This window comes from Microtus ochrogaster, unplaced genomic scaffold, assembly GCF_000317375.1.
Source record: "Microtus ochrogaster isolate Prairie Vole_2 unplaced genomic scaffold, MicOch1.0 UNK1, whole genome shotgun sequence".
NCBI lineage: Eukaryota > Metazoa > Chordata > Mammalia > Rodentia > Cricetidae > Microtus > Microtus ochrogaster.
The window spans coordinates 40,514,929-40,535,910 of record NW_004949099.1 but is presented as its reverse complement, the minus strand read 5'-3'; the positions used below and the strand labels follow the sequence as shown (position 1 = coordinate 40,535,910).

The following is a 20,982-nucleotide window of genomic DNA, read 5'->3' as shown; positions in this document are numbered from 1 at the left end:
TTACCATACCTGAAGGCACTGATGGAGAAAGGAGCCCTTTTTACTAGGCGTTGTTTTCCAGTGATGAGGTTCATCTGCTTCATTTCTGAACACAAAGAGACAGATCAGATGAGCCGCAGAAACACACAGTGCTCCCAAGTCTCATGCACGTTAGGAGCCACAGTACAGGGCGGTCATGTGGCTCTGGGAGGAGACGACGGCCAGGTAGTTATGATCTTTCACCATCGACCTATTTGTCATGTTGTAAAGGTACAGGGGCCCTGCTTCTTGATCTAAGGCCACACCAAGATGCTCACCTCACACCCTGCTCCGCACGCATCACACCTCAGCTAAACTGACACTAAAATACAAGACCAAAAGTGGCCAAGTTAAGAGCATAGAATGACATCATACTAATCTCCCATTGGATGTTACATGGAGAAACGCAGTCTGGGCTCCCTAAGAGTTTGGAAATTAGAAAGGGGCACATTTCCATGTAACATTTGCACAACTCACATAATTTCAAAAATGTGTTTCTTTAGTCATCTTTTAACTGCACACCTAAACCAAAGGAAAAGGAAAAGAAAACCCAGCCAGAGACGACACGTATTTACACACAGACTCCCAGTGAAGGGGCCACTATCTAGTTAACATCTTCTGCTGGACCGCAGCCTTGGCAGTATTCCCGTTTATCCACCCATTCAAGCAGTAAATTTTAACAAATGTCACTGCATTTGTCAATTGTATGCTCTGCCACTTCTGTATTCTCCTCGATACAACACACCAGGGAACTGCCACCATTCAGGGAAAAGCAAGATCACCTCAGGACCTGGCACAAAAATCTGTGGAATCATCTTCACAGCTGTCTCTTTTGCGTTTACTTTCCATGTCATTCAGAGAGAAGCTGGATAGTGGCAAGATGACTGGGTTAAAGGTCCTCCAACAGTGTATGGAAAACGCTAGTAGCTGCACCTTAAAACATCACCATTTATTCGTTTATGCCGCATACCACTGTCATAATTTAGTAAAGATATATATCTATATCTCATGTAGGCAAAAATGGCCTAAACACATTATGTCGCTGAGGTGGGCCATGAAGCTGTGATCCTCCTATTCACATCCTGGGTGTTGGGATTACAGGCATGCACTACCACACCTGGTTTATGCTGTGCTGGGGTTTCATGCATACTGGGCAGGTACTCTACCAAGTGAACTACATTCTGAGCATCTACAAAAATATTTCGAATTAATCTTTTTTCCTGACAGGAATCTCCCAGAGAGTACAGTTCACTAGTGAATATTCTTAGTCAGAAGTGGGCTGCTGAATTATCTACCACACACTTCAACAAATGGCATCCCCTTTATAAGGCCTGAAGTTTGTGTAAATCATACTCTGTTCTGCCACCAAAACTGTGCTTGTATATAGCACTAGCACAGAACACAGCAACATCTACCAAACACCTTCTGCTGGAACAGAGCACCAATGTCAGCATGCCCTATGGGAAGCTGGCTTGCCTAATGCTGGTTCTGAAAGTCAGGATTAATTGACAGTAAAAAGAGAATTGTTTTCACTCTTCTTAAATTTAATGTACTCATCTATTCTTAGAATCATTCTTGATAATCAGCAATTACAAGAAAATCAAGTTTGGTAGATGGTATTTTTTAGCTCTGTTTACACCGTCCCTGAGAACCCTTTACCACTTCTGGGAAAGCATTTCAGACTTACACTCCATCCTCAGCACATCAGCACCACCACGGTCAGAAAGACACAACTCAGCAACTGGACAAGAATAGCTAGAAGACCAAAGTGTAGAGTGACTAAGAGTGAGCGGTTATTAAGAAGCTGCCCCATTCAAATCTCCTTTGCCTCAAAGCCATCAACAGTGGTGACAGCAGCCTGGAACTTACGGAGTGAATCCAACAGTGTTTCCATGAGACACCTGATAACATGACCCCACATGGTGGGAGGAACCCAAAGAGGCATGGGTCTAACTGAAGCTGATCTGCACATTAGCTGGGCTCATCTAGGAAGCAGCATCCTTTGAAGAGGCAGCCATCTAAGCAAACCATCAACAGGAAAGGAAGGTCTCCTGGCTTCACTTTGGTCTTGAAACAACCAGTGACTTCCTCATCATTTAATATCAGTTTGATGTTTAAGGTAAAACGGTTCCCAACTCCAACCAATATCCAGGGATGTAGTGCAGAGTAAAATAAGCGCTGTAAGTTAGGCACAGCAGTCCAGGCCTGCAATCCCAGCTGCTCCAGAGGCCGAGGCAGAAGGATTGTGAGTTCAAGACCAGTCCAGCAATACAGCGAGACCTCATCTCAAAAGTCAAAACATAAAAGAGCTATAAAGAGCATTACATAAACTTAAAACACACGGCAACACCACGTATGTTAACACACATGAACACAGAACATGCTTTTATAAAAGGCAGTGCTGCTCAAGGGTCTAACAGTGCAGATTTACAGAGCTCCTTTTGCATAGAGCAGGAAGATTTACTTCATGCTTCAAGACATCTTGGCTAATCCTGAGCTGCAGACTGCACTGTGCCAACAGTCTAGGAATATTCTAGAAACACACAACTAGGAGGGGAAACATACCTGAAAAGTCTATCTTGTAGCTGAATTTGGAAGTAGTAAAGGAAATGGAGCCACAAGGGTTTGTTTTGAAGCTTTTTTCGATATCTTCACTGCTAACTGAACATTGAATGTTGGTATCCGGCTTTAAGACAAACCAGAAAGTTGCATTTACCAGCTGTTCACAGTAATGGGTTGGCCACAGAAGTGGAGCTGAGGTCACGTGACAGAGAAAGGATGAATGAAGGGTGCCTACTGCCTCCTGCTCTACCTCCCCCATACACAGGGAGCACAACCAAGCCTGCACGTGGAAAATGATTAACGGCGTCCAGGGGAAAACAGCGACTCTTATGCTAGGCTCGGCCACAGCCGTCTCACATATTACCACGAGCTTCACAAATTATCTAATGATTGCACTAAGTGGCTCAAAGTAAACCTTTCACCAGTTGGTAACCATACAATGGGAGAAGAAAAAAAAAAACCCAAACTACAAGTTCTTGTGTGGGGGTTCAAACCTCAGTTAAACTCTCTTTGCAACTTGGACCAAGCGAATGAACTTTTCTGAGCTCTCTGTCCTCTGACAGAAGATGGAGCAGTGTCATCCGCTTCAGAACTGCTGTGAGGACACACAGGGTGCACACAGCACCTAACGTCACACCCGAGCTCCTCCCTCCCTATTTCCACCAGATCAAACCCAAATGTGCTTGTATGTGCCGAGTCCACCACCCAGGCATGCTCCCTGTCTAAGCTCACCACTGCTTCTAAGAGGTTATTGTCGGGGGAAGAAACAGACTTCTAGCTACACTGGTTTCCATCAGGGCCGGAACCTTCCAGAGCTCCATGAGCAAGAGTCTACAAAGTGGCAAGCCCTTGCCTGTGAAGTTTGGGGTGGGGTACCTGAAACATGTGCCACTTCCCACATTCCGCCAGGTAGAACCAGCCCCACTGTGTGTCCGAGGTGTCCATGTCATCCACGTCACTCTCCATCTTCTTGGGAAAGAGTTCCTCTGACTTGTGAAACATCTTCTGGAAAGCCAGGGAGAGGTGGAGGAGGAATACCCATTAACGACCAATGTGCTTTCTATGGACCATTCTACTTCATTACCAGGAACCAGATTCCAACGTCTTCCCCACAGTGACACCTGACAGCTATCTGCACAGTGGCCCTGAAGATAAACAACTAAAATGTTAGGCTGATGTTACCTCCTCGGGTAGGATAAGTCAGTGCACATGAAGCCCCAAGAAGTAATTCAACATTCATTTGTGAATTTGTCAGGCACCTCTGCATCACAATTACTTAAGATCAGATGTATCTGTTTTTCTATTTCAAATAGTCATCTTATTTAATAGCACAAAGAGACATTTCTACGATATGTGAGGCCTTTAAAAAAGCTATAACAGTAAAGAATAATATAAAGTTTTAGTTCAAATATATCTATACTTTGCTTTCATAAACACATGGATATACACATGAGTATGTACATGCACACATGTACACAGGACAGAAGTTTGAGTAGATAAGAAGCTGTCACAGTGTCTTCTAAGCACCAAGATACTGAGAATATAATGACAGCAATGACAACAATCTGGCTCTTACTAGGTGTCAAGTGTTGGTCTAAGAACTATAGGGATAACTTATTTAGGCTTAACAACAACCTATATGATACAGGCACTCCTGACATAAATTAGGAAACTGAGGCAGAGCGGTCATGCAAGGGGGAAGTTAAGCTCAGGCAGAATGGCCTCAGGATCTGTACATGTAGGTCACACATTATACTGTTTTATGCTTCATGACCAATAGGTTTTATAATGTTGACTAGAGCATTAACTCATATATACCTAATCTTTGAGAAAAAAAAACCAACTGATGTTCTTGGGTGGAAATTGTGATAAAGTCACCAGAAAAGGGACCAAGTGGTTAATTTAATTTCACTTGCAATTTGACTTCCTATCATCTAAAGGTTCTTAAATAGTTCATTTAAATTTGTACAACTAGTCTAGTCTATTGCCATACCACCCTGAACATGCCTGATCTCCAAAGCTGAGAAAGGTCAGACCTAGTTAGTACTTGGATGGGTGATATCCAGTCTAGACTACAACAGACAAGCACTGGAGTGTCTTACAAAGGGAATGTGGAAAAAACAAAGCACTTTCTGGGCACAGTATCTCATGCCTTTAATTCCAGCACTTGGGAGGCAGAGGCAGGTGGATCTCTGCGGCTCAAGGCCAGCGTGGTCTACACAGTGAGTTCCAGGTCAGTCAGGGCTATATAGAGAGACCCTGCCTCAAAATTAATTAATTAATTAAATTTGTACAACTAGCATACGACTTGCTAAAAAGTCAGAGTACTTATGTTGAAGACTTGTTGGCCCATTTTATCCTCGACATTCTTTACCTTCCTTTTACAGAGTTAACCAATGCTATCACTTTACAATGCATCTCTCAGGGGTGTGGTGCGTGCGTGCGTGCGTGCGTGCGTGCGTGCGTGCGTGTGTGTGTGTGTTGTAGACTCTTGTATATACACATCTACACTGGCAATATGGCTAGAATACAATCCCTTATACCTTTGATTGTTTTTTAACAAAGAATCTGTATTTCCTGAAAAGTGAAAAATATTTGTATGCCACTGTATAAAATGTAGGAGCTGTGTAACCCAGGATAAGTTCCCATTATTTTGTCTAGACCACATTCTCCCACACAGCAGAAACTAAAGTTCCTTCCTCACTTGGGGTTGGGATGACTACCTGAGCTCCATGAAGGGGTTAGTTAATTTTGATTTTTTCATTCATGTCCAGAAGCTTTCCAAGGAATACTTTTCTGATTATGTCCTTGTTTTCACTCCCTGTTTTACAAGTTGACTAGCTGTTGAGAACAACAACAACAACACCAGAACAGCCTGGACAGGGCTCCAGGTTAGAACACACTATTTACCTTCTGTGCCTTAAGTGGATAATAAAGATGATGACTTAAAATGTAAACTCAGCTGTGCCGTTAACTAGTCCAGACATTCGCTCTCCTCTCCCAGCACTCCTCACACTGGTTGGCCATTTCACTGTGAAGGAATAAGAAAGCAAGCCAGGGGACACAGGCTTAGTTTTTGTTTGGGAAATACCCTGAAAAATTGGAAAGACAAGCTTGAAGCAAATAGGTAAGACAGAACTGGGCTGTGGGTTCTGGATTTTCTCTATCAGAAAAGGGACAGGCAACAGAAAGGTTCCCTCTGTGGCTACAGCACAGTGTGCTCTGTCTTTTGGCTCTGTCCCTGAGCTGTCACTGCAGGCCAGTCTACACACAGGCACTGGAGCCCAAGTCCCAGCTACTGAGGCTGAGACAGGACCATCACTGGAGTCCAGTTCAAGGCCAATCCGAGAAACACAGTGAAACCTGAGGGAGAAAGGGAGGAAGGGAGAAAGGAAAAGAGAACAGAAAAAGGGGGAGGGAAAAGAGAAAGGGAGAGAGAGAGGAAAGAAGGGAGAGAAGAGAGAGAGGAACTGTGATCAATAGCTTTGACCGAGTTTTAACTAGCGAGGCCAGTTCTTGGTCACACCTTACACTGTTTTTTTTTTCCTCTATAGTCTCATGTACAGGAGAGAGAAGTCATTACTTTCTAGTTGAGGACAGGGAAAATAAAAAGCAGAAAATAATATAATTACTTTGTCTACAATCACGGTATGCATGTACAGTACAGAGAAGATTAAAGAAGCCCTGAGGCCTGCTGGGGTCCCATCTCCCTCCAGGTCCCAACTCTCGGCCTCATTTCCACCTGTGCTGCCAAGCTTCACAGACGCGCTGGCTTTCTTTCAGACAATTCACTTCATACCATAACAGCCGCAGCATCTTCTATAGTGTGCTTCCTCTCCAAAGGAATGGCTATTTTGTATAATTTGGCTCAAAGAGAAAACTGGCTTAAATAAAATAATTTAGAATGCTGTAGCTATAGTAATGATGGCTCATTCTAGTTAGGACACATCGACAGAAAATCAAAAGAACACGTGCAGGTTATCCAACACGGAGAAGGCACTTAATGCACGTTAGAAAGGGCCAGTTCGGTTACAATGCCACATTCGGCCTGACTTTCCTCTTTCTAACTGGGAAGAAACAATGCTTCCTGTACAGAAGGCCGCCAAGGAGAAATAGCCAGCACCAAGCAGCAAAGCATCCCTGTCGTTTTCAAATGTGCACACAGGTGGAGTCCATCTCCAAGGCCTAACTAACGTACTAACGAAGATCTGTAATCACAGCACCTGGGCACATTCCATCTGAATCATGCAACTGAAAAGTAACAGGAAAGATGAGTTCAAAGTCAAATCCTGGTCCATATCCTGGAACACAATGCTGCATTCTAGACTTATCATTTCTAGTGAGAGTATTACTACATAGTTATTTTATTAGCATAAGCATACTTGAGGAAGTCATACTTGGAGATCTTTGCCTCTCTATAAAGAATCAGCACTGAGTCTCATGGGCTGAGGCAGGATAAGGCAAGTTCAAGGCAAGCATGGATATTTTAAGAGACACTGTCTCAAAACATACACATGTACATGCGCATACACAAAGTAACATTTTGTTTATTGCATTTTTGTGAGCATGCATTGCCACAGCACACATATGTCATGGCACATATAGGGGGAGCGGGTCATTAGACAACTTTCGGAAGTCAGTTCTCTGTTTTCATGCCAGGGATATGGAACTCAGGTCATCAGGGGTGTAGGTGTGTGTGTGTGTGTGTGTGTGTGTGTGTGTGTGTGTGTGTGTGTGTGTGTGTGTGCGTGTGTGTGTACATGCACATGCATGTGTTTCCAAAATCTGCTACAAAGCTGGTAAGGGGTGGACCTTCCAGACTAACAGGATAAGAAATTCTGGAAGTGGATCTTCTTCCCAGAAGATCAGCCTTGCAACTAGTAAAACTCTCCAAAATCGTTTAACTCTGGAGCGTGTGCTTAGGGGGGTCTACAAATGACGGAATACACACAAGAAATGTCCTGCTGGCTCTTCTATGTGCGGCCAAAGATGAGGCCCCTGTACCCCAGGCTGAGGAAGGGCAGGCTGCTGGTATTCCTCATCCCCCTCAGTCCATGAGGCAGAAGTTCTATTCCAGACAAACAACAGAAAACAAACTCCCTCTCCCACCCAGAGTCCACTTCTAGGGCTGCTAACTCCCTCACCTAGTGTCCTCTCAAGGAGAAGAATGTCACCTTGGGAAAAGAGGGCTTCCACCTGAACTGCAGATACCCTGACACAGGAACTCTGCCCAAGGGCAAATGGACACGAGGAATGAAGGCCACATCGCAGCCTGAGAGAGCAGCTCTATTTGGAAGAGACAACAGAGGACCCGAGACTAAGGGAATTCAGAGAAACAGTGGTCAGCTTCATGAAAACCAAGGAAAGTGAGGCGTAGACAGAAGTGGAATGGCATAAGTGACAGAGAAGAGGAGACAGCAGTGAAGAGCCTTCTTGATCACTCACTGCTGGACATGAAAGGGCTGTTACAGCTCTGAGCTTGTACCCATCTAGGAACAAACAGAGCAAGACACTGGACAGACCTAAAATGCTCCCACATGACAGATGTGCCCATCAACACAGGAAGAAACATGAGGTGGGCAAAGGGCTTCAACATCACTGCTGATAAACACTGACTACACAGGAAGCTACTCCGGTTCATGAGCAAAGGCTGCGAAGCAGGAGTTGATTTTTTTAATTTTTAAAATTTTGTTTATTTACTTAGTGTGTGCATATACCTGCACATGTGTGCCATGGCTCAAATGCTCATGGCTCAGGAGCAGCTTTCAAGAGTCACTTCTCTCCTTCCACCAAGTGCCTCCAGAGGGTAAACGTCAAGCTTGGCAGTAAGGATCTTTATCCACGCAGCCATCTCACTGATCCCAAGAACTCATTCTATGAGTTAGCTTACACATAACAGGTTTCATTATGGCATTCTCATAGCCCAGCACCCTCAGCAGTGTGGAAGACGATAAGCCCACCATCATGTCCTCTCCTGAGTGATCCAAAAGAGAGACCTCTGCCAGGCAGTGGTGGCGCACATCAGTAACCAGCACTCGGGAGGCAGAGGCAGGTAGATCTCTGTGAGTTTGAGGTCAGCCTGGTCTACAGAACTGTTACACAGAAAAACCCTGTCTTGAAAACCCAAGGAGGAGAAAAGGAAAACCTACTTCTGGATAAATATTAATATAGCATCCCCCCCAAAAAAACCCAAACCTCACTCAACCACAACAGCAGCCTCTGAAGAGTTAAAGCTTGACTACCTAGGGGACTCAGCACAGCTTTCAACCCATAACTTGTCAACCTGGAAGTGCTGCCCGAGCAGTAAGGACAAGAGGAGAACAGTGTGAAGAAGGCTACATTCATACGTAAGTTCAGTCAAGTAACCAAAACACAAAGTGATGGAGCCCGAGCTATGGCAGCCACCAAAAGAGGTCAGATCAATAGAATAAAATAACTATTTTTAGAGAAGGACACAGTATTATTTGCCCATGATCCCATTGTTATGGTAAACGTAAAACGTTGTGGATCCCCAAGTGGCTGCAGCAGGCCATGAGACCATGCAGCAGGTCTCCAAGTGGCTGCAGCAGGCCACAAGTCCCAGTCCAGGAGCCACATGGTGGGTGAGAGATATCGATGGGGCAGCTAGTTCCACGAGGAGAGACAGACAGATGGGCATGCCACGAGACCACGCTGCAGGTCTCCAAAGGTGGCTGGTCCCCGGCAGGGACCCACACAGCGGGCGAGAGACAGAGACATGGATAGGAACGCCATGCAGAGTGAGATTGGATATTTATTTAGTGGGTTATGGAGGGGAAAGGGGAGGAGAGAATAGGGGAGAGGGAGAGAGAGAGAGAGAGGGAGAGGGAGAGGGAGAGAGAAACAGAAACAAGGAAGGGGAAAAGTGGGAAGAAAGGAGAGACAGAAGCTGCCTCTTAGAGGGAGACGGAAAAGGGGACTTCGGCTGGAAGCAGATCAGTTTGCCTTGGCAGACGGGGGAGGGAGTGGGCATGGCTTGTCTCTTAAAGGGACAGAGCAGACCATTACACCTATTACTTAAGTAGCAGAGGCAGGAGGATCACTGAGTTCAATGTACAAGGAGGTTCTGTCTCAAACAAATTAATTACTTTAATTGAATACCCAGGTTTCCACAAACATACACAAAAAGGAATATATGAGACCAAAACCAGGGCAATTAAAACTGAAAATGTCTAACCAAAAAAGAGACCATCCCCAAAGAGATGGTGACTACACTTGATGGTGCACGTCTTTCATCCTTGAGCCAGCCTGGCGTACAAAGTTCGCAAGTTCAAGGTCAACTTGGGCTAAGAAACAAGCTCCAGGTTAGCCTGGACTACAAAAAGCTTTATCTATTAATTAATTACCTAAAATTAAAAAGACAGTGTAATAGTGGCCATTCCTTTGAGACTGCCCTTTGCATGGTAGCACCTACCTGCAATTTTAGCATTAGGGATACCAGAGGTAGAAGGATTAGTTTGAAGGCAGCCTGGGCTATGCAGCCTGGGCTACACAGCCAGATCTTGTGTTCAGATGGTACCTACGCCTCTGGGCATTCCTGCTTCAGAGTGAATGACTTTCTGGTACTCAGAAGTTGTTGAAATTGTAGATGTTTATTACAGAACAAGGATAAAGAATACAATCAGCAAAGGGGGGGAGCAAAAAGCACAGGGAATAAAGTTCAGAGGAAATCATGGGCAAGGGCCACAGTGTCCCTTCCCAGGACACAGCACACAGCTGCTTCTCAGTAAACACTGCAGCCATGAGAGGTCACCTGAGCTGAGGGGCAGGATTTCTACTGAGAATCACGGGCACTGACACACAGTACCCGTGGGACTGAACTGCGTGAAGTTCCATATCCCTAGGGAAAACAGACATTCCCCTGAACCACTCCAGCATAAATATCTGGACAAATTGCTGTGGCAAGGCCCAGGGCCTCAGGCATGCACTGTGCTTCTCTTGAGGCAGACATTTCCAAAGCTTGTTCCCTAAAGTTCCAGACTATGATGGAGACAAGCTTGCAATTTGCCTTGCTGCATAGAGTGAGTTCCCTTCTATCCCATGTTGTCCATAGTTTTAAAGAACCCCAACCTGACTCTGGTTAGAAGGTTCAAGGACACAGTCTTGTACCTGTAGCAAACAGTTAGAAGGAGCAGCTACGAGAGCAAGGAGAAGCAGAAAGGATAATTGGAACTAAGCTTGGTCCTTTCTTGCAAGACCTCAAGGGGTCTCACGGGAACTTCCTCATGCCTCCCAGAGACCTAAGAACCTTCTATTAAGCTCTACCTCTTAAAAAGGATCCGTTATATCCAAATAGCACTCAGGGACTAGGAGATATATTTCCTGATGGCAGACATATAAGGGCCATGATTATGTCATAAATGTAGCACAATTAATAAAAGCCCAGAGACAGAAATTGGGCTTCAACCTGAAGGTCAAAAAAGCAAAACAGCTAGCCACTGGCTCTTACCTCTACTGTGGAGGCCTGAAAATGTGAGCCTGTTTTCATGTTGACCAAAGGTCAGAGAGTTGGAACTTACCTTTATTCCTTCAAGGTTATTGTGTTTCTACCTCAAACAAAGGTCCCACCTAGATTTAGAACAGACTTCTGCTCTCTCAAAGTTATTGTCAATAGGTGTGGCTAACATCCAGCCCTTGTATTTCAGGAATAGAGAAGCAGATGCGTTTCTATTCCAAAGAAAAGTCTAAGGCTCTGACTAAGGGTCACTAAGGGTTTGTGGAGATAACTTGGGATTTCACTCAGGGAGTGGTTTGCTTACAGAATGTTTTGGTCTAGGGTATGAGCATGAGTTGTTTTGTTCTAACAACAGAATGTTTAACTGTGTAGGCCATTCAACTGGTCCATTCATTTCCTTTTATCATGTTAATGCAGTTTTTTGTCTTACTCTTACCTTTTGGGGTTATGGATATTTTAAGCAATTAACACTTAAACACGGGTGATTTCAGTATTCACTAAAACTCCCTCCTGGTACTAATATATATATATTTGTTTTATTTTTAAGTGTGTCTTTGTATTCTTTATATCTCTAAATCATGACACCCCTACCCTAGCAAGAGAGATTTTTGTAGAAGCTGGTCCCTGACACTCTACCTCAGTCCAAAATGATGATACTACCTCCAGGAATCTCAGAATGAGACTGAGAGCTGTCCCTTCCGTTTTATAACCCTCTCTAGTTCTGGGATTAAGGGTGTGCACCACTGCCACCTGGTTTCTATGGCAAACTAGTGTGGCTACAGGGATTAAAGGTGTGTGTCATTGTGGCAACCAGAATTAAAGGTGTGTGTCATTGCTGCCTGGTCTGTAAGGCTGGCCAGTGTGGCTATTTTACTTTTCCTCAGGCAAGCTTTATTTATTAAAATACAGATGAAGTGCCACTACGTTAATAATAAAGTTGGAGAACTTCCAAGATGGTGCCGTCCTCCCTATTCTCCTGGCCTGAGACAAAAGCCGGGCTGTTTAACAAAGGTCTTGTGGGCTTTTTCTCCCATCCAGAGGCCCATGATGACAGACTGGCTTAACAACTTCAAGATCAACAGACATGTCACACAAGAGCTGTGGGCCAATCAGTCATCGTGTCTTTCCTCAGACCCTAAATTAGAGAAGACCCTTCAAGGACTTTAAAACACCACAGCCCTAAAGGACTTTGGCTACCCAAGGACCCTTCTGCTTTGTGGAGAACCTTTCTCTTTGTGTGCTTGCTGAATATGTTTCCTAGCCACAAATAAAGTCTTTCTTTAACACTGCTTGCATCTGCTTCTCTCTACTCTGTCAGATTCTCCCTCTGCTACCTGTTGAGTTTGAGATTTTTCTTGCCTTTAAATTCTTTAATTGGCATAGAAAATGAACTCAATCAATTCCTAGAAGGTAATAGCATCACCTTAGGGACCAAGTTTTTAACACACGAAACTTTGTGGTGGGGGAGGGGGGGCGGACACAGTATGACCTCATCCAAACCATATTTGTAATGATCTGTCCTGGCCCTTTAAGAGGCAAGCCATGCCCACTCCCCCATCTTCCAGGCAAGCTGATCTTCAGCTTCTAGACTGAGTCCTGCCTTTTTCCATCTTGCTCTTGAAGAGGCAGCTTCTGTCTCTCCCTACTTCTCCCCTCCCCCCTTCTCCCTCTCCCTTCCATAACCCACTAAATAAATATCCAACCTCACTCTGCATGGGGTGCCTATCCATGTCTCTGTCTCTCACCAGCAGTGCAGTTCCCTGCGTGGGACTGGCTGCTCTAGGGACATGCTGCCTACCCATTTGGGGACCTGCGGCATGGTCTCATGGCCCGCTGCAGCCATTCAGGAACCTGCAGCATTTACTTAATCCATTACAATATCAACACATTAAACTTGTGGGATCCAAAAGAAAACTCCAGGGCTGAGGACACAGCTTAGTGGTAGAGCACTGGTCTAGTATGAGGAGCCTTGGGTTCAATTTCTAGCCATCTGGCATCCATCATACAATACAAAAACATTTTCTCCTCTGCTCTGCTCTGTGGTCCAGGCTCTGAACCTGCCTCTTCACAACCTCATGGCTCCTCTCTGTTCATGTTCTGCTGTTCCTGGGAAAACTTACTACCAGGTTAGTAGCTTAAAATAAGACTTCTCCAATTTTAGAAGCTAAGCCTACAACCTTGGCTTGAAGTCCCGCCCTTTACCTCCAAAGCCAGGACACTGGACCTCCTTGATGTTGCTTTGCTCCATGTTATGGTTGTAATGATCTGTCCTGTCCCTTTAAGAGACAACCACGCCCACTCCCCCCCTCTGCTGAGGCAAGCTGATCTTCAGCTTTCAGTCTGAGTCCCTTTCCTTTCTGTCTCCCTCTCAAAGAGGCAGCTTCTGTCTCTCCCTTCTCCCCACTTCTCCCCTTTATCCCTTCTGTTTCTCTCTCTCTCTCTCTCTCTCTCTCTCTCTCTCTCTCTCTCCTTTCCCTCCTTCTCCCCATTCTCCTCTATAACCCACTAAATAAATATCCAACTTCACTCTGCATGGCATGCCTATCCATGTCTCATTTCTCTTGCCCACCATGTGGTTTCCTGCCCAGGAGACCTGTGGCGTGGTCTCATGGCATGCCCATCTGTCTGCCTCTCCTTGTGGGACTGGCTGTCCAATTGAGGTCTCTCACCCACCATGTGGCTCTCTGCCTGGTACTTGTAGTCTGCTGCAGACACTCAGGGAACTGAGCCATCCCTGGCTGGGACTAGCTGGTCTGGAGACCTGCTGCCCGCCACCACTTTGGGGACTTGCAGCATGGTTTCATGGACTGCAGCCACTTGGGGATCCACAGCATTTTACTTTTACCATTACAATGGTGCTTCCTTGTTCCTGACTTTAATTTGGAAGGCCCCTTGTGATTGATTACATCAGGCTACCCTGAATCATACAAGCTAAATCTCCCTATTTATCCTAGTTTTGTTTCTCTTGTTTCAATAAACACCATGATCAAAAGCCTGGGGAGGAAAGGGTTTATTTTATCTTACAGCTAACAGTCCATCACTGAGAGAGGGCAAGATAAGAATTTGAAGCAGAAACTATGGAGGAACACTGTTTTATTGGTTTGTTCCCAGGCCCACATCCAATTACCTTTTTTATACAGCTCAGGCCTGCCTGGCTAGGGACAGCACTGCCCACAGTGGGCTGGGTCCTCTTCATCATTTAGGAATCAAGAAAATGCCCCACAGATCTATCTGATGGAGGAGATGCTTCAATGGAGGCTCCCTCTTTCCAAGTGTGTCAAACTGACAACCAAGAATAGCTATCACACTACTGCAGGAAACTGACGGAATTTTCTTTCAGCATGCAGCTGAAAACTCCAGTCATGTTCCATAGAGCCAGGCACGGCCTGGCTTCCTCTTACTGACCCTACTTCCTGTTTCCTGTGTTCCTGCCTCACAGACTTGCCTGGTGCTACTCCCACTGCACCACCTCCTGAACAACCTTCATCAGGCTAGCTCTTAATCAGTATCTCTAAAAGTCACCACATTCACACAGTGACCTCCCTGACTTCTCAGCCTACCCCCAAGTTCTTCTTACACTGTCATTCTTTCTCCTTCATAATTTTTACATTATTGGAGTTAGGGTTCATCTGTGTGGTTATTAATGCTAGGTCTGCCTATTTACATCACACTGCAAACCTATAAGGGGCAAATACAAAACCCTCACACTCACCAACTGGTTGCTGGGTCAAAAAATAAATAATAAGTGCCAACAAGGGTTATTTTAACAACAGATTTAGTTTGTGAACTGTGAGTTAAATAAACCAAAGATTTCAGTGTTAGCATTTTGGGCCCAGTGTTATAGCTCCAAATCTCTACCACAAACCCGAGTCTTCTGCCTGCAGCCCAAATCTGCCACCCCTCCTATGTAAGTGGAGGCTGCTTGTTTATTTCCCGGCCACACTGACCCAAAATAATCACACAGAAATCGTATTAATTACAATACTGTTTGGCCAATAGCTTAAGCATATTTCTAGCTAGCTCTTATATTTTAAATTAAATCAGCTCTATTACTCTGTGCATTACCACACAATCGTGGCCTACTGTCAAGGTTCCATTTGGCTCCCATGGGTGTCTTTCTCCTTTGGCAGCTACATGGTGTCTCTCTGACTCTTCCTACTTTCTCCTAGCATTCAGTTTAGTTTTCCCGCCTAGCTCTATTCTGCCCTGCTGTAAGCCCAATAAGCTTCTTTATTCATTAACCAATAAAAGCAACACATATACAGAAGGACTCCTCACATCATCCCTACACTGAGAACTGTCAGACTCATTTCTCTGGTGCTGTGCTGAATCTGCCACAGCAATCCTAGGGCAGACACACCACTTTCCTATTCATGATCATGAGACAGATCACTAAAAAAAATGTTCTAGAAACATGAGTATTAGTATCACAGGGTTTGACACAGTGTTAAGACTGTGACAGACCATTCTATCTTGAATGCTTAGTCAGCAAGGAGTGGAATGTTTGAAAAGGTTAAGACAGATTAGGAAGTATGGCCTTGTTGGAGTTGTGAGAACTATGTCTGTCACTGGGGGGGGGGGGATAGGTTTTGAGGTTTCTAAAGCCTGTTCCAGGTCTCTCTCCACCCACCTACATTTCAGAATGTAAAACCTGAGCTACTGCTCCATCACCTGCTTATATGCCACCAAATTCCCGACCATGATAAAAATGAACTAAACCTCTGAAACTGTAAGCAAGCCCCCAAACGACTGCTTTCTTTTGTAGAGTTGCCTTGTTCATGGTATCGCTTCACAGCAGTAGAAAGGTAACTAGGACAACCCCTCCATCTTTAGTCTTGGAAGTACTTCCTCCATGTCTCAGTATCTGACATCCACGCTCCATTTCATGGGCTTGGGTCACTTTGTCTGCTTTGGTCTTCTCATGTCAGTTACTTCAACAGGTCTTCCCAGCATGCCAGTCACCCTCAGATCCCACCTTCTTCTTATAAGTCACACTGCATCCAGTGAGTGACCTCATGGGGCAGACAGGCTCTGACTCAGTTCATGTTTGCACTCCTCTCTTCAAGTGTCAGAACCATGCTTAGTAAGTAGGAAACACTTCCTGAGGACTTGCTGGGTGAAATGAACCAGTGACCAAGGATTTAGTTCCATCAAAGGGACAAGCAGTGAGAGAGGGGTCAAAACTAAAGATGACCCTAAGCAGGAATGTTCACAGAATAGCCTCAGAGGTTGCCAAAAAGGATGTGCTAAAGGAAAAAAAAAAATCAAAGATGGGATGTTTCAGGAGGGCATGCAGCTTAGCCCAGAACTATAACTGAAAACAAATCTCAGAAAAGGGCAGGATGGCTCTGTCAGTAAAGGCCACCATGCCTGACAATCTGAGTTCAATCCCCAGAAGTCACATACATGGTCAAGGGAGAGAAATGACTCCTCTGATATTTTATTGTACCATGGTATGTGTGTGCATGCATTCACACAATAAATAAAAAATAAATGAAATAAAAATAAAAAGGGAAAATAGAAGAAAATCAGTGAGGATACAGTACCGGGAACAATGAAAAGGAAGGTTTGAAGGGAAATCTATAATTGGCATCCAAGTTGCTGAATCAGCCTAAGGTATCTAGGGTACCACTGTATGTGGTGATTCAGAGATTCTCGGAGACTTCCTGGAAAGCAGTGTTGACAGAAGCCAGACTGCAGGAATGGACTATGGCTAAGAATGACAAGTAAGTGGTCATTCTCTCAAGCAGACTGACAGGAGAGAGACAAAAACCACAGTTCCAAGGAAGTGAGAAGCAGTTGTGAATAAAAAGTGACAGAGAAAAGGTGGCTCTGCAGACAAAGTAGGGACTGACATCTGAAAGCCAGCACTGTTCTGGGATCAAGATGGAACAGAAAGAGGGCTTAGCTCTGAAGACAACTGTGGCATCACTCTGGGAAAACCGTTTGCTCTCCCTGAGCCAACTCAGATTTTTCTGACAACACATGAATCAATAAACAGAAATGACTTTTGGAAGAATTTAACAACTTCTATAAAGACATTGCCAGTGTAATAAACAGTGTACTCTTGCAGTAATCTGAATGAAAACACGCTCATTCTGAGGAACACTACTAGACGGTGGTCTTGTTGGAGTAGGTGTGGCCTTGCTGGAGGAAGTGTGTCATGGGGGTGAACTCTGAGGTTTCAGATGTTCAAGACAGACCCAGTGTGTCTGTCTCTTCCTGCGCCTGCTCATCCGGATTTAGAACTCTCCTTCTCCAGTAATATGTTTGTCTGTGCACCTCCACACTTCCCGCTATGGACTAGATGGACTAAACCTCTGTAAAGTCAGCCCCAATTAAATGCTTTCCTTCCCAAGAGTTGCCGTGGTCAGGGTGTCTCTTTACAGAAATAGAACTCTCACTCTCACTAAGACAACTCTCAAACAAATGTGTTACTTTTCAATCCTCTTCATCTATGTGACAGAACCCTGCTCTTGACTAACAATTCCAGGGAAATATTTACTCCGTTCCCAGCAAAGAGAGAAGACGCAGATAAACAGCTGAGAAAGGAAGGACAGGGTCAGGGTTCAGAGTCAAAGCAGTGACAGCAACCCTCTAACTTTTCCTTCAGGCTGCCATTTTTTAAGTGACTCCTTCTTCTTCCTATGATACCAAGAGCTCACAGAATTGCCTGCTGCCCCTGTCAACATGACCTGCCTGGGCAGAAGGGCAAAACAAAGCAATGCAGACATTATGTCGTATTCAAAGTAGACGAGTAAAAGGGAGTAACACTTGTTTATCTCTCCTTAGGTATTCATTCTGGGTTGTCACCAGGAAATACTGCAAAATCTGCAGTACTATTCCATGATGCCTAGAACATTTGGGAAGCAGTTTTCACAAAGCAGCCATTTTCCCATAGGAGGAAGAAGGAGTATCATTTTCAGGTCACAGGCTTCACCTTTAAGGCCATGGAGACCATCAAAACAAGGGGAAACTAGACAAAATCAGTTCACCATCATTTAACAAAACCTTCCCTCATTCAGAAAGAATTCGGTCAGGAATGCGAATGCTATCCGCACTGATATTTAAGTACACTGTGGTTGGGGGTTTGTTTTCCTCTTCTACTTGGATTTTAAATCTTCCCAGATGTGCATGGCTTAGGGTGATAATTTTATTCCCTGGCAAAGCTAGCCAAGCTATGCAGATACTGCTTCTGTCTCAAGAAACTCACGGGTATCAGTGGAACCCATAAATGCAAAATTTACTTAAAATAAAAATGAAATAAAATAAAAGCTAAGTGGTGGGGGCTGGAAAGATGGCTCCATGGTTAAGACACTGGATGCTCTTCCAGAGGACCCGGCTTTGCTTCCCAGCACCCACAGGACACTCCTTGTTCCGGGGGTCCAATACCCTCTTCTGGGGGCATTACACGAATGTGTTGCACAAACATACATGAAGTCAAAACACCCATATACATATAATAAAACACTGTGCCTGTTGACAACATTCAGGTGTTCACAAGAAAAGGAAAAACCAAAAACAAAAAGAAACAAACAAAAACAGTACCAGCAGGTAATAAAACACAACAGCACTTGGCCATGTAAGTGGCAGAGGGGCCAAAAAAAGAACCCAAGACTGTATGTTCATTATGATTGACAAAAGTCAACTTGCTGGGCAAAACTTAAGACTTACAATATGATTCCACAGAAAACTGGGCCTTTTTTTATTACAAAGAAATAGTGACATAACAAACCAAATACAGGAGTCATTCACTAGATCCTTTGTAATTCTCCCCAAAGTATAACTGGCCCAATAGTGGAAACGTAAGTGTGACTCAGAAGGAAAGATGAACAGGGTAGGCAGAGGCCTCAGAGTACATTACTGAGCCAGCCACTGTCAAGAACTCAACAAGTATTTGTTACGCAACAGGATCTGTCCTCTAGTTGAATAAACATTTCACGTTCACAAAGAGATAATTTAGAGGGTTTATAACAAGTGACTTTAAACCATACCGGTGACAGGTATTTGTGGGAAATCAATAGAAAGGGGCTACTAATAGAAACCGACTCCTTATCCATATATGCACGTATAGAAATGGATACAGATATAAAACTGAAGAAATGTTAATAGTTAACCGTAAAAGAGTATATGAACATCTATAAGCTAGTTTTATCTCAATGCTAAAGGTTTGGCTAAAATCATATTCAAACAAGTACCTTCCTCTGACCCAAAGTGATGACAGTATTCTAATGTATGAATCAAAAACATCTGATGGCTGCCATGATGGGATGGAATCACATATGGACCCGAATCCCAATCAATGGGCTCATTACTACTGGGTACGAACTTTAAAACATTGGGGAATTTTCTGATAGACATAACTGGAGATACATTCCAGAATCAGGAAGAGGGTTATTTCAAGTATAGACAGTGGGAGTTATTAAAAGTCAACTTAATGGTTGGTTAGCCCAGCCTCTGGGGTAGTTTCACATAGGAAGTCCACAGATTTCTTGAAATGCGATTCTGCCAGTCAACTGCGAAGTTCTGACGTCAGTGTACAGTTTTCTCACTACTATATTCCCATAACAAGAGCTGAATATTCTTGACATATCCTTATGCGTGGCGTTGGAGTTTGAATGAATGAATGAAGGCAAAAATAAAAATGCCTGCAGACATAGGAACTACTGAAGGCAAACAAAGGATTCCAGACCATTGTTCTAACCACGGAAAGAAAACATCCTAGAACGTCATCCACTGAGACTCCGTGCGTAAAGAGGATCTGAAACCTCTGTAGCTCAAAAAAAAAAAAAAAAAAAAAAAAAAAAAGGAGAAGCAGCAATGAGGGTGCGGGGCCGAAACAAATTAGCAGGTTCGAAAGGCAGTAATTCCAAATAGAAATCAAAATACAAAAAAATAATAATAATAAAAGAAAAAGCGAAGACGGAGAAGCCCCCGGAAGTAAAATCAACAATCGGAAAATGAAAAGCAAAAACGTGGAAGCGGCCATGGAACGCTCCCACCGTTCAAAGCCACGGTACCGCGGCCTGCAGGAGGCCCGAGACCCAGGACGTCCGCGACCCGGAACGCAAACCCCAAGCCCGAGGCAGCGCGGGGGCGAGTTCCCGGGAACGCCTCCCGCACCTCTCAGGCAACCCCGCCCACTGGGCCCGCCCCGTCCCGCCGGCTACTCACCGGATTCGCTTCCCACATAACGGTGCGAAATCAAGCGGAGAGAGCCTGAGGGAGGGGTTAGCCGCGGGGTCGGTATGGTGGGCGTTTTCCGAGGGTCTCCGGGAGCGAAGGGACCGAAAGGCACCTTTTACGGAAGCCTTCCTCCTCCCCCTCCCCGTCACAAGCTGGCGTCTTCGGACCCTCGAACCTCCCGACTTCCGCCTGGATCTAGCCAATCAGCGGTGGCCCCGCCCACCACACGAGATCGCCCCGCCCCTTCGGAATTTCCGCGCTTGTCGTTGCGGGAGGGGGCCTTTACCTGGGTTGTAAAGGAGTTTAAATCCAGCCATCTTCCGCCATCATGTCCTCAGCCTTGGCAGGTTGTATTTCCTCCCTGTAGAGTCGACGTTTACTAAGATCACCTAATGAGTCTAGTGACCCAATGCTAGGCCTGAGGAGCTCCGTTCAACCAATGGCATTTGTGTCAAGCTTCAGGCCTCTTTGTTTCCTTCTCTTACGAAGTGTACATCATGATAATTCTACCAAAGGATGTAGCAACCTTACTTATATCAAGTACTTTTGTGTTTGCCATGGGGGGGGGGATGTGAGGTATTGGCTAGGTGTCGCTGGACTTGGGAGTGAGCGCTTGAAGCATAATTAATAAGAACTGAGAGAGAGGAATTGCGGTTCATCCTGAAGATTGAAAAGCAAAACAGCCAGCCACCAGCTCTTACCTCTACCTCAGACTGAAATGGCAATCCTGCCTCATGGAATCT

At 44.8% G+C, this 20,982-nt stretch overlaps 1 protein-coding gene across 8 annotated transcripts in view; it reads right to left on the bottom strand.

Moving 5' to 3' along the window:
* Positions 1–20,413, bottom strand: part of Parp11 (poly(ADP-ribose) polymerase family member 11) — a 35,407-nt gene extending 14,994 nt beyond the window's left edge. Inside the window, exons 1-5 of one of the 8 annotated variants that reach the window (XM_013353072.2) lie at positions 20,228–20,413; positions 5,491–5,611; positions 3,457–3,585; positions 2,584–2,704; positions 10–85 (exon numbers count right to left, since the gene is read on the bottom strand). In XM_013353072.2, coding sequence (XP_013208526.1) covers positions 10–85; positions 2,584–2,704; positions 3,457–3,582 — 323 coding nt within the window. In that variant the 5' untranslated portion in view covers positions 3,583–3,585; positions 5,491–5,611; positions 20,228–20,413. Of the gene's footprint in view, positions 1–9; positions 86–1,705; positions 2,552–2,583; positions 2,705–3,456; positions 3,586–5,490; positions 5,612–20,227 lie in introns of those variants that run through there. The other 7 variants (XM_013353073.2, XM_013353074.2, XM_005365275.3 and 4 more) reach the window with 7 other exon arrangements.
* Positions 20,414–20,982: the final 569 nt, after the last annotated feature.